The sequence below is a fragment of the Myotis nattereri genome, assembly GCF_964212035.1.
Source record: "Myotis nattereri genome assembly, chromosome: X".
NCBI lineage: Eukaryota > Metazoa > Chordata > Mammalia > Chiroptera > Vespertilionidae > Myotis > Myotis nattereri.
In genome coordinates this window covers 13,570,717-13,584,689 of record NC_138078.1, presented here as the reverse complement: position 1 = coordinate 13,584,689, position 13,973 = coordinate 13,570,717, and the positions used below count along the sequence as shown (strand labels likewise).

General features: G+C 42.4%; 1 protein-coding gene across 2 annotated transcripts in view; it reads right to left on the bottom strand.

Annotated features, from left to right (window-relative positions):
• Positions 1 to 13,973, bottom strand: part of PHEX (phosphate regulating endopeptidase X-linked) — a gene marked incomplete at both ends in the record, with an annotated part of 199,983 nt that overhangs the window by 139,584 nt on the left and 46,426 nt on the right. For both annotated transcript variants that reach the window (XM_081081267.1, XM_081081268.1), the window contains 3 exons: positions 8,033 to 8,178; positions 9,338 to 9,421; positions 12,310 to 12,426. In XM_081081267.1, the coding sequence (XP_080937393.1) occupies positions 8,033 to 8,178; positions 9,338 to 9,421; positions 12,310 to 12,426 (347 nt within the window). The remainder of the gene's footprint in view (positions 1 to 8,032; positions 8,179 to 9,337; positions 9,422 to 12,309; positions 12,427 to 13,973) is intronic.

The window sequence follows — 13,973 nt, the reverse complement described above, 5'->3', positions numbered from 1 at the left end:
AGTTCACATCCCTACTCCTGAGCAAGACAAGAGGTGCTCACTGAGCATTTACTGCTGCCCAAGTATTGTTCCAGATGCCATGAGGAATGTAAAGAAATAGGAATCCAGGGCCTACATTCAGAGAACTTAGAGTCTAGTTGGGGGACACAGGACTTCAGATTTCAGCTTGTTCATATAATCAGGTTTCTGAATTGAAGGCACACATAATAAGAATATATGAGATTCTCCTTTCACTCAATCAGCACATTCTGGGCACCTAGATATATACTAATAGTTCTAGGTACTGGGGAGATGGAAAGGCAAGAAAGATATAGTCAATGATCTCTTGAAGCTTTTAGCTGAGCAGGGGAAATGAGGCAAGCACATCAAGAATGTTTTGGCAGCCCTAACCAGTTTGGCTCAGTGGATAGAGCGTCGGCCTGCGGACTGAAGGGTCCTAGGTTCGAATCCAATTGGGGGCATGTACCTTAGTTGCGGGCATATCCCCAGTGGGGGGTGTGCAGGAGGCAGCTGATCGATGTTTCTCTCTCATCAATGTTTCTAACTCTCTATCCCTCTCCCCTCCTCTCTGTAAAAAACAATAAAATATATTTTAAAAAATGCTTTGGCAGACACTGGCACCCAAAAGTATGTGCCAGACACTTCACAGCTCAAACTGAGGGATGAGAGTAAGCATCATGAGAGGGACAGGGCCTGGGCTGTGCCAAAGGCTGGAAGGCTCAGGGGTGTGAAGCAAGAACATGAACTGTAGACAAGCTAAATAATGTAGGAATAGCTTGTTTGAAGGGGATGGTGAGCAGGGTCATCACTCTCGGAGGCAAAAGGCCAGCCAGCTGCAGTAAGGGAGACACAGGCAACAATCAGGGTCCAGGGTAGAGAATGTCAATGGGGCAGAGCCTGACCCTAACACAAAGTCTGTATGTTCTTCAATCTTAGAATATTGCTTGTTGGGTGTGACAGCTATGCTGGATCCATAGGTACAGATTAGAAGGTCCCTGGCCAGAAGATATCCTATGTGAATTCAAAAAATATTCCCTCAAGGGAGCAGTGATAAGCCAGATTAACTAGGGACACTGTTAGGAGGGGCCTGATGGCAGTAGAAAAGACATGGTGGTAGAAGCATACTGAAGATTTAGAAGTGTGGGCCTTTCCAGCTCCCTTGAAATCATATGGCATTTTCTAGAATCCCCACAGCAATTGCTATAGAAGAGATATTATTGTACCCATTTTACATACAAGGAAACTTGAGGCCTAGAACCATTAAGTAACTCCTCATTATTATAAAGTCAGTGGGTCTCCAACTTAGTAAAATCACCTGGGGAGTTTTAAAGGTCCAGATGTTCAGGCCCCTCCACACCAATTACATCAAAATCTCTAGGGTGGAACCCAACATAAATAGAACTGGTGTAATAAACGATGGAGGCTTGACCAGACTTGGGTGTGTCTAACTCTAAGCCTGTGTGCTTTCCCCATGCTACACCGTGATGCATGAATGCCTGTAATTCAGAAAAAAATTCTAGACCAAATCACGGAGACCCCAAAACACTCTGACAAAGGCACTTAAGCAGAAATCTGTAGGTATGAAGAAAGAACAGTGTGTGAGGAAAAGCCAGGAGATGGAATGCAGGAAGCTCGCACAGTAAGACAATGGTGCTGATGAGCTGCTCCAGTGTGTGATAAATACACTGACAGAACTCGGGGAGCACACAGCTGCAGAGTGCTAATATTACCAAGCCAGGAGCAGATCTGACCATAATGACTGAATTACTGCCACCTAATGCTCAGATACACCAAGAAAAAAAAAATTAGACTCAGCAACAGCACTTGAAAATAGCAAATAATATCTTTGTTTTTTCCAAAAAGCATTTTCAGCAGTATGGTGCTTTCCCCAAATGACAAGAAATAAAGTAGAGAAAAGCAAAACACCTCAGGAGAGAACCCACCACTAACAGAGCAACAGGAAAGCATTTCCCAAAGCGTCTGACCAGGAAGATGTTTTTAAAGAAGCTTCTGCTGCCCTGGGTTCTCAACTAACATCAGTGGCAACTAACATTTGTATTTCATTTCAAAGATCATAAAGTACCTTTTATTAAAAAAATATATTTTATTGATTTTTCACAGAGCGGAAGGGAGAGGGATAGAGAGTTAGAAACATCGATGAGAGAGAAACATCGATCAGCTGCCTCCTGCACATCTCCCACTGGGGATGTGCCCACAACCCAGGTACATGCCCTTGGCCGGAATCGAACCTGGGACCTTTCAGTCTGCAGGCCGACGCTCTACCCACCGAGCCAAACCGGTCAAAGCAAAGTACCTTTTTTGATCCTCATTACCGATGTTATGGGGTGGTTATTATTATTATCTCCATTTTCAGATGAAGAAAACAAAGGTCAAAGGTCAAGGGACTTCCAAGGATGTGTCAAATCTGGGACTAACATTTGGTCCTCAGATTCCAGAGCTTGCATTTGCTCCTCTCAGTCATACTCCCTAAGGTGAACCAGTTTCTTCTCAAAGGTTCTCAAAGCCAAAGAAATCTCCCTAAATCCTAGAGGCTGCTCAGAGGTATGCCTAAGGCTGTGATTCCCAAGTTGTGTCCCTAGCCCAGCAACTTCAGCATCACCTGAGAACTTGTTAGAAAATTCCTGGGCCTGCCCCAGAGCAACTGAATCAGAAACTGTGGGGTGGGGCTCAGCAGTATGTTTTAACAAGCCCTCTGGGGGTATTCTGATGATTGTCAGGTTTGAGAACCACTGATCTAGGAAAACTCCATCTCCTCATCTTTCTGCAGACACAGCTAAACTAGGACTTTCTAAATCCCAGATTCTGTATTCCTAACAAGCTCTCAGGCGAGGCCAATATTGCTCTCCATGGGCCATACTTTGAACAGCGAGGCCCTAGATCACCATCAGCATTGCTGAACCCTATAAGAGGTCCACAGAACAGCACATTTTCCAGGTAAGTCTCTAGGACAGTGGTTCTCAACCTTCTGGCCCTTTAAATACAGTTCCTCATGTTGTGACCCAACCACAAAATTATTTTCGTTGCTACTTCATAACTGTCATGTTGCTACTGTGATGAATCGTAATGTAAATATCTGATACGCAGGATGGTCTTAGGCGACCCCTGTGAAAGGGTCATTTGATCGCCAAAGGGGTCGCGACCCGCAGATTGAGAACCGCTGCTCTAGGAGCACCTGTGCAACAAGAGTCATCTCACTTTAATGTACACTGTGCATGCTTTATATGAAAATAAAATTGAGGACAGAAAAGATCACAGAGGCTTGGCAAAAGCTCCCAGAGTCTGCTTTAGGCCAGGCTGCTAAAGTACGGGTTGCGCGCGCGCACACACACACACACAGAAGATGCCAAGTCAAATTTCTCTGACCTCATCTTTCCTCAGCCTCCCCCTCCCATTCTTGCTCCTCAGACCAAATAAGATGGAATCTAAGACAGCCTCAAGTCAGGAGTGGGTGGAAGAACTGAAGGGAGACAGGAGGGGATGGAAGTCTGCAGCACCCATCACCCAGTGATGTGCTAGACCCATGGTCGGCAAACTGCGGCTCGTGAGCCACGTGCAGCTCTTTGGCCCCTTGAGTGTGGCTCTTCCTAAGCCTTAGGAGTACCCTAATTAAGTTAATAACAATGTACCTACCTATATAGTTTAAGTTTAAAAAATTTGGCTCTTAAAAGAAATTTCAATCGTTGTACTGTTGATATTTGGCTCTGTTGACTAATGAGTTTGCCGACCACTGTGCTAGACAACTGGCTTGCCAAGAAAAACTTGATCTGTAGCATTTGCCGATTTCCAGGTTGTAACTATTCCCAAGCCAGGAACAGATCTGACTATAATGACTGAATTACTGCCACCTAATGCTCAGACACATCAAAAATTAGAGTTGATTTCAAACTATGCATGTGATCTCATTCCACATGGAGTTGGAAAGACATGCCCGATACTTGAGGAACCCAGCACATCACTGCATCTTCACGCCCCCTTTCCACCTTGAACTCCAACTCCGTTTCCCTATAGGCAGCCTCCATGTCAAGCCCTCAAATGGCCCTGCCCTGGCCACCTACTTCCTTGTCCCTCAAGGGCCAACACAATTTCTGGAACAACCTCTGGGGGATCTCACTGCTCTAGTTTTGAACCAACTTTCAGAGTCAGTGCCTCTGTCCCCAAAGCCATTCAGTCAGAAAGAGAGGCCTGTTCCCACCAGGCTGGCAGGAGACATGATATAAGAGGATAAGAAGCAGTCAATAAATGAGCAGCTAATACCAACCCAAGATGGTTTGGTAATCCTGAAAATTAAAGGAGAGTTGTCTGTCTCCAAACTAACAGGGAAGTGTCTGAAAGGTGTCTCATTTCCATACAGAGGCATGTATGGGAAATAGACAGGACATAGAAATGAGGGTCACCGAGTTTAGAATCTCAGCTCTGCTCCCTCTAATAGGTGTGTCCTTAGGCAGGTCACTTAACCTCAGCTTCCTCATCTGTAAAACGGAAACAATATAGTTATTTTAAGGTAACTGTTAGTCATAATGGTGGTTAACATCATCATGACCCATGTGTGATTTTCACTGGCAGATTCTCAGAACAGAGGCACAGCAGAGACATCCAACTTGAGAAGGATTGGCTGTTTCTTCAAAGGTATCTCCAGGGAAGAGGTGAGAGGATGTTAAAAACCTTTCCTTTATACATCCTGAGCCCAAACCAACCCCTCAAAGCCTCCCCAGCTCTCTGGACTCTTGCTTCGAAGGCAACATGCTAGTTTCATCACTGGACATATGCAACATCCCTTTTCTACTCTCCTCTGCCTGGAAAGCTCCTCCTTATTCTCTGAGGTTCTGCTTACATATCACCTCCTGGATAGTGGTGATTGGGGCATCTGGTTAATTTCTAGAAATTTTTATGAAGTATCTACTATGAAAAGCACTGTGTTAGGCCTTGAAGTTACAAAAGCAATTACAGCAGATCCTCAAATAACATTGTCTTGTTACAACCTTGATGAGATGCTATAGGAAGTGAACTCTTATTTATATCAATTAGCCTATGGTGGCCCTACCTGGTTTGGCTCAGTAGATATAGAGCATCGGCCTGCAGACTGAAGGGTCCTGAATTCAATTCCGGTCAAGGGCACTTTCCCAGGTTGTGGGCTCGATCCCCAGTAGGGGGCATGCAGGAGGCAACCAATCAATGACTCTCTCTCATCATTGATGTTTCTATCTCTCTCTCCCTCTCCCTTCCTCTCTGACATCAATAAAAATATTTTTTTAAATCAGCCTATGGTAAAACTGGTTTCATTATATATCATTTCACTTAAAGTCATAGAACCTATGGATGACATTAAGTGAAGACTTATTATACAAGAGTGCCCACCATCAGGTGCTCACTACGTCATTTGGGGGCAGGGTGGAACAAACAAGAAAATGTCATTTCAAGAAAATTAGATCATTTATGTGATATTTTGCTCCTGGGCACACAGCTTAACTATACTTCCCAGCTTCTTCTGCGGTTAAATGGGTTATATGACTGTGTTCTGACCAATGAAATAGGGGTAGAAGGGATATGCACCACTTTCAGGCCTGAGCACAAAAACTTCCTTGCAATCTTCTACCCTCTCTCTTTCCCCACATATCAGCTGAATGGAGAAGATTTCAAACATCCAGAGAAGGGAAGTCACGAGAAGAAGGAGCCTGGATTCCCAAGGCCCTGCTTGGAAGAAAGCATCTTATAGGGACACCCACGTTGGACCGTCCCATGAGCCAAGAGTATAATTTTTATTGTGCAAGCCAATGAGAGTTTAGAGGAACTTATTGCAGCAATTGGCATGTCCTGACTAATATGTAACTATGAGAACCCAAGGGGATCGTTCCTGGACTGGAATACAACACAAGTGAGGATCAAATATGATTAGCAGTATAAAAATGCACTGTGATGTGCAAATAAAAATTAATCTTTTCAATATGTAAAGTGTCTTGAAATCTCATAAGAATATATAGGATACAAGTTGTTTTTGATGAATTGGTTTTTGAGGCATAAATTATGTGAAAGAGATGTTTTTTGTCTTTAAAACTGAAGTTTCATAATGTCTAAAGGTTATTTTATATCATGGATATACTATCTGTAGGTAACTTTTCTATCTATATATTCTTCCACTGCTGTTCACTACATTTACATCAAGTTATCACTTTGACAAGAAGCAGATTAAAATCTCCCTCTACTCATGATCTTCTTGGTCCCTTTTGTTATAACAAGTCCTGCAGTTCTAAAGTATAATCATCACCATAGAGATGATTTTTCTAATATAGTAAGCCAAGGCCCAATCTATCACGTTGTTATAAGTTAGGCTTTTATGGAAATAAAATTAATTTCCTAAAGCACCTACTAATTTACAACCAACTCACTAGGTCTGAAGAATACATATATAGCATGGTGAAAACTTCACCTTTCAACGCAAATTACCACCAAAATTTAAAATGTGCCCAATAACTCAATGGCATAGGCATAGAAAATCATTTGGGTCATATTTTATAGTATTTCAGAGCTAGGAAGCACATATGAATAAGTTATTCTAATGTAGTGAATTCCCCCCTCTCCAAAAAAAAGTAAGCATAAGACTTTCTTGAGTTGCTTGTTAAAATACAGATTCCTGGGCCTCGCTCCAGATCTACTTTATAGGCTTCTATGGAGGAGGGGCCTTGGAATCTGTATTTTTACCACAGGCTGCTGGCATTACTGGTCCATGGAGCACAGTTTGAATAGCAAGGCTCTACCCCACCCAAACACTATTTACCTCTAGATTCAATTTTTGCTTAGAGAATTTTCAAAGAATCACTGCTTATTTCTGGTAGAATCTTAAGTGAATTTATTGTTTCTTCTCCCCCTTCTATGTATGTTTACTGTCTTGCATGCTTTCCTCAAGGAACACATACTGTTTTTTCCATAAGAATATCTCATCTTAAAAAGAATACAGCTCTTCAAACGTGTCCTTCCGTAGGTGAGGATGGATGCTGAATTTTATTACTAGGACTTTGGCAAGTGGTTTTTAAAAAAATAATAACCCTTTGCAACATGCCTTGTATAAGTCCAAATAAGAAAATATGATTTTTTTTATCCTGACCTGGCAATTTGCCTTTGTCTTTGTAAACTAGTTGACCTTTCTGTGCTTCATTTTCTGTAGTGAAATCTGAATGGCTTCATAAAGATGTAAAATTACCTTTCCCGGGCATTTTTTGGGTTTCCTTATTTTGTAGTGCTAAAGTAGCACCCCAACAAATCCTAATATATTCTCTTTTTTAATATATTTTATTGATTTTTTTACAGAGAGGAAGGGAGAGGGATAGAGAGTTAGAAACATCGATGAGAGAGAAACATCGATCAGCTGCCTCCTGCACACCCCCTAACTGGGGATGTGCCTGCAACCAAGGTACATGCCCTTGACTGGAATCGAACCTGGGACCCCTTAGTCCGCAGACCGATGCTCTATCCACTGAGCCAAACCAGGTAGAGCCTAAAATATTCTTTCTAAAAAGAAAAACCTGACAGTTCCTGAAATTCTTTCATCAGTGCAATTTTTCTACAGCTCTCAGAGTGATCTTACGTCTTTTCAATATAGGTACCTTGGTTTATTGCCACCAAGTGACTTATTGGCTAAAAAGAAACAAGGGGGCGAAAGCAGCAATAGACTAAGAATTAACTGGGGGGAGAGAAGATGTTCATATGGAAGTCTCAGAAAACATTATTACATGACTAGTTCACAAAACTAACAAATAATTTAGGTTTTCAGAGAGAAAATAGGGAGAAATACTGGAAATAAGGAGCAAAAACATTGTGTATGTGCTGTCATTGCAGCAAGTAAATCACAGCAGACGATGGTTTTGGCCAATTTGTCACAAAGGGCACCGTGATTTCCCCCAAAACTCTTTTGATGCAACTTTCATTAAAAACAGTTTTCAAAGGATGTGAGAGGTAAGGCCTTAACATTTACAAGGAAAAACAAAAGTCACAGTAAAATACACAAGGAAACTCTTACTTCTTCCTCTCAGAGCCTAATATCCTAAACAGATCCTTAAAGTACTGCGGGACACGAACCACCACGTTCTCTGAAGGGCCGATGTCCTTCAGGTCAGGGTAGAGTCTGGTATCGATGACCTTCTTGATATAACCCAGCCAGTCAAACTGAGGAGTAAGAGAAAAAAAAACAGAGTGAAGTACCTCTTGCTAGGCAGCAAGCAAGGCAAATATCATCGGTTTAACAGAATCCATTGCTTGTGATTTCAAACCAAATAATTAAAAATGCAACTTCTCAAATTTAGAAAATAAATGCCCAGTCACTGCCACCCAGACCTACTACTTGCATCATAAATGGAACATGTGTTCTATACCATCCGCATATGGACAACACATACACTCACCTAGTAATACCCACACTCACTCTGCTGGTCCCTCCAGTACTCTCTGCCCCTCCCTCCTCAACTCTCCTCTCCTTCATTTCCTCTCTCCCCCTCCTGTACTCCCCTCTCCGTTCTATGCTCCCTTTCTCTCCTCCTTCTCTCTTCCCTTTCCCCCCTGTACTCTCCCTTACTCACTGTCACACCCACAAAGACACAAATGCCCCAGGACATTACCGGTCTTCCTTCTGACTCAACCTTTCTTGCATAGGGGAAACAAGCAGCAACAAAATGTAACATATCCCCTCTTCAGAGCATCACTATCTTGCTGTTTGAATTGGTCCCTCCCTTGCTTGCCTCCACTATTGAAATGAAAAACCAGCTACTCACAGGCCCAGCCATTCCTATAGGTAGGGATGGCCACATACATGCCCCAATTCTACTCAATACAAAATAAAAGGAAGCCACCTGGGAATAGTCTAGAAATGTTTTGGTTTTTCCTGGTAAAAGAATTAGATATGGCCATCACTGTCCTTTCCCCCTTCTTCCTGCCCTGATGGCAGATGTGATATATGGACCTGTGGTAGCCACCTTGCATGCCTGAATCATCCAACATGAAGTCAAAAAGCCAATACACTAAAGAGAATGGAGTGGAAAGAAAGAATCTGGGCCTTTGACAACATTGTTAAGCAGCTAAACCAACACCAGTAGCCACCTATGTCTGAACTTCTGTCATGTAGCAAAATGAGCTGTCAGTTTTCTGTCCCAAGAGCAGAAAGCATCTTGATGCACAGAAAAGGGATAGTGTATGTGATAATGGACAAAGATGATGATAACCAAAAAGACTGGTGGTAGGTTTGACAAGGCAAAAACTTACACACAGATGAAATGCAATCACCGGTAAACTAACCAGTTAAAATAAAATCCCCTGGATTGTTTTCACCAACCTGGGGAATCATAGCACTCAGTTGGGAAATGTTCATTTTGTTGTACATGGCCTCACTGGTTCGGTTTTCATGTGGAATCATTATCTGTTGAAAGGAGACTTTGGTTATTTTTTCAAAGGAACAGTTCCTTACTGCATGACACCTTCTACATGTGCGCAAACATCTGCAGACTATCATACGGTTTTTCAAGATTTTGGTGTGGTGCTGAACTTGGGAGAGAAAAACAAAAGACATCACTTCAGGCAAGATTTAGAAATAAAAAGAAACTTCCTGTCCTGTTCACTGGGAAACATTGTCCTCAGTACAAATATAACTACCCAGAATCCCTTCCTCACCTACAATGTGGATGGACAAAATCTATTATTGGCCCAGTTTTGACATCAAAGTCAATTGAGACAAACACCTTACCTTCACCTGTGGTGTCCAGATAATGAGCTCAGTGTGTCAGGAGCCACAGACCATCCTTCATCCCTAGGGCCACATTTTCACTGAACAACACTCGACGATCTGGACACCACTGCCTCCTGTCATCATTCTGTCAACAGCTCATTCCCTCGCTTCCCTTCGTCCCTCTGGTTTCCCTGGCTTTGAGATTCCCCTGGCCCCACTGCTGGCCTCACCATCCTGATACACATTTCCAAGTCAGCATCTCCAGCCCTGACCCTTCACACTCTTTCCATTCCCGATATGCATGCCCTTGCCATTTTGCCACCACCAAAAAAAAACTGAAGCTTCTAGCCTTTGCCATGTTTAATCTAATCAAAGAAGAGCCGCAATGATGACCTTCCTCATGGGCCATCGTAATCACATCCATGAACAGGCAGTCGCTCCCCATACCCACCCCTGAGTCACATCATCTGGTTCCCTTGCATTAAACTTGCCACTTACCACCTCCACAGGACTCTCCTACTCTTACACCCCCATTCACAACCACCACGCCCAGGGTTGGAACTATGATTCCAGACTTTGCCTAGATTCATTTCCTCTGTCAAATCTTGCCATTAAACTCCATTTGCCTCCAATCACAGGGGCCACTCCATCACTAAGACCTGCCCTGGTGCACACACCTCTATCTGGGATTGGTCAAATGCACACTTCCATGGCTGTATTTAAAATGACTTATTTGTGCTGGACTAAGCTGTCCTGCCACCCGAGGGAAGCTTCAGAAGCTTCCGTAGAACTCTATTTCCCACTAATTTTGAATGTCCTCAGTGACCTGGGGTGTAAGAGACGGAAGTGCGCATTACTAGCATGCCAAAAATCATGTGCCATGGATTTTTCAAGGCAAAGACACAGAGGGCTGAGTGGTAGACATCTGACCCCTCTTTTCTAAATGATTCAGTGCCCTTAGCTTCCCCGTCACCCTCCACAGAAGAGACTTCATGTGTCTCACAAACATCTTCGAGGTTTTGTTTGAATCATTGCCTCAGACTGTCCACTCCTCCCTCTACTCAGGCTTGCAGCCCCAGGTTGCAGCCCTTTGGCCTCAAAGCTGTTTTGAGCGCTCTGCTAGCTTTCTCCCCATCCCATGGATTTGTCACTTCATTTAGCCTCTTGACAATTCCCAGTCTTTCCTCAGCCCAGCTGTTTTTAGTTCCCTTTTTGGTCTAAATCCCTGGCTCAGAACAAGGCCTTCCCTGATGTATCAGAGCTTCAGTCCAAATTAGAGCTCTGGGTCTCCTATTTGCCTAGGAAGGGAATCCAGACAGCCTTTAGGCATGGCTTAAAGGCACAGTCTTTGACTCCAGAACATCTGCAGTGACCTTCATCACACAGTCTTCAAAGGTGACACGCAGGAATGGACTTTTTGTGCTGCAAGTAGAAGTTTGGAGAGAGGTCCACACATACATCACTGCTACTGAAAGGCTAATTCCTCCTCCACCTTCTCCATCACCCCAACTCCATACCTCAAAATCCCACTGCACTTCACCAAACACAAGCCAAGCAACACTTGGAGTCACATGAACTTTAGGATTTTTAGAAACTTGTTATAAAAGCCTAACAACCCATATACAAGTGTTTCTTGACAAAAGTTTGTTTTCCCCCACAGCAAAGTATCCCAACAAACAGATCTCACGATACTTGCTCTCTCTGGTTTGGGAATGTATAGGGGTTTTACACTTTGGTTCTTCTAGGAAAAAGAAGTTATTCTATAAAGAAAGCTAACCATTTAGGATTTCTCACTCTCCCTTAAGTTGGTTCTTATATCTTTTTGTTCCCAGCATTAGCCTGGAAGAATTTAAGGTGACCTACACAGAACATAGTAACACAATGAGATTCATTAAAGCAGGGCAAGAAAAGAATGAAAAAACAGGGCTGGATACAAAGTAGTACCAGAAAGGCAGCTAAAAAGGCTCACCCTATACACTTCTACATCAAATTTGTGTATCCAATATGGTGGGACAGACTTCTCTAAGTCCCTATCTTAGGTCAGACTGACCCTGAGTGGCAATGGGAAAAGAGTAGGTTAGGTAAAAAATTATCTTCCAGCCCTAGCTGGTGTGGCTCAGTGGATAGAGCATTGATCTGAGGACTGAAGGATCCCAGGTTCGATTCTGGTCAAGGTCACATGCCCAGGTTGCAGGCTCGATCCCCAGTAGGGGACGTGCAGGAGGCAGCCAATCAATGATTCTCTCTCATCATTGATGTTTCTGTCTCTCTCTCCCTCTCCCTTCCTCTCTGAAATCAATAAAAATATATATATTTTAAAAATTACCTTCCACTCAAACCAAATCAATAAGGATTCATTAAATAACTATTCTTCTATTGGAGCTATACAGGAGTTTCTCTTGGAAAATATAGTCAGAGAGTCTTTGGCCATAGTTGAGACTTTCCAGAGGAGGTGCTATTAGTTATACCTTGGACCCAAAGGACAATGTTACAGAATGCTATTTTATATATTTTTTTCATTCAGGATATACTGCCTTTAAAATAAAGAAAATTAAAAAAATAAATTTTAGATTAAGTCTTACCTCAGCTATCTTAATTTCCAGTCTAAGCACTGACTTCATGTCATGCTCTGCTCGGGAGCTATTAGCACCCAAAAGTATGGCAGTATCCACCATGAACTTGTAAAGGGCCTCCCGATACTGTAAAAGATAAAGAAGCAAGTGACCATGACAACAGTCTATTAGAAAGTATGTTTCAGAGACATTGGAGAGCAGAAGCAGCAGGTGGAAATAAATTCCCTTCATTTTCACTTGTACTCAATGTACAGTACAGTCATTATGTGATACCAAACACCCACCTACCACTTTGGGAGAAAGAAGAGTGACAGCTCCTTGGATACTGTTTCCATGAGAGGCAGAAATGTCCAGCCACCGAGAATCAAGAGAACTAGTTTTGTAGCAACCGACAATATTATGGATATGTGAAACATCTCCAAATGAGCCCAGAATAGAAAGTTAAAGGTCAGACTCCTCTTTCCAGGCAAGAGAGGCTTAATAAAATAATGGGAAAGAGCTGTTGCTAAAAGCAGAAGGCATGATCCATGAAGACTAGTGGGAACAGTGATTTATTCTCTTCCAGCTCCATTTTCCCACCTTCACACTAAAAAAAAAATAAAAGACCATCAGCTGCAGCCCTAGGTCTTTCTAGTTTTGCACAGTTTTTACAAAGTTCTCCTCACCCCCTCAGGAAAAAAAGAAGGGAGAGATGAGAGAAATGATGAAGTGAAACTGAGCAAAGAGCAAATACAGAATGTCTTCCCTGCATGTCCATAAACCCATTTTCATGACACATATTCCTGGAGGGGAGAACCTTATTTTATGGGAACTGCAGAATCTCATTGGGGGTCATATTTCTCCTTTCAGATATACTTGTAAGAACTCAATATACTAGGTATTAAATAATCTCACAGTTATGCTTTAGGAATAAGATTTCCTCACATACACCTTGAATCTGTAAGCTATTATTACTGTGTTTATGATGTTGGAACCTATACAGTGCTTGGCATATAGCAGGCCCTTAATAAGTATTTGTTGAATCAGTAAGCAAGCTTTGCAAATCGGCTCAATTAGAAACAATCTTTTGCAATTCCCAGTTTTATTAAAAAATATTTAATTAATCAACACATGTGCAGATGTCTTGCTAGGCATTCTGTGCATATGAGGGGGGTACAGATGAAAAATTAAATAATACTTAAGTCTGATTTCCCAGTGTGTGATCTGGTTCTCAGTGTGTAAGAGAGATAAACATGTAATTACAAACTTTAATATTAGAGAGACCAACATAAGTTCTTTAATAAAGCTGCTAAGTGCTCGAAGATTAAAGAGCTGGAAAAGAATTCCAGCCTGGAGAAATCGGAGACATAATGTTTGAAGGAGACAGGTTCAGGAGCAGTGAGGAGACCGCCTGTGAGATGTACGAGCTGCCTTTGCTGAGGGGGGAAAATAAATAGATGGCACATTAAAGCTGGTTTGGGACCAGGTCATGAAGAGGCCTTGAACTCCCAATGAGGAATTTATATCCTGCCTTGTGAGCAAAAGTATGATGTGAGCTGCACTAAGAAGAGAATTGATCAAGTGGTACTACAGAGGCAATGAAGGGAATGAATGGAATGGAGGGAAGAAGGTAACAATCAAAATGCTATCTGCTGTAATAAAGCCAAGAGTTACCAAGGGCCTGAACTAGAGTA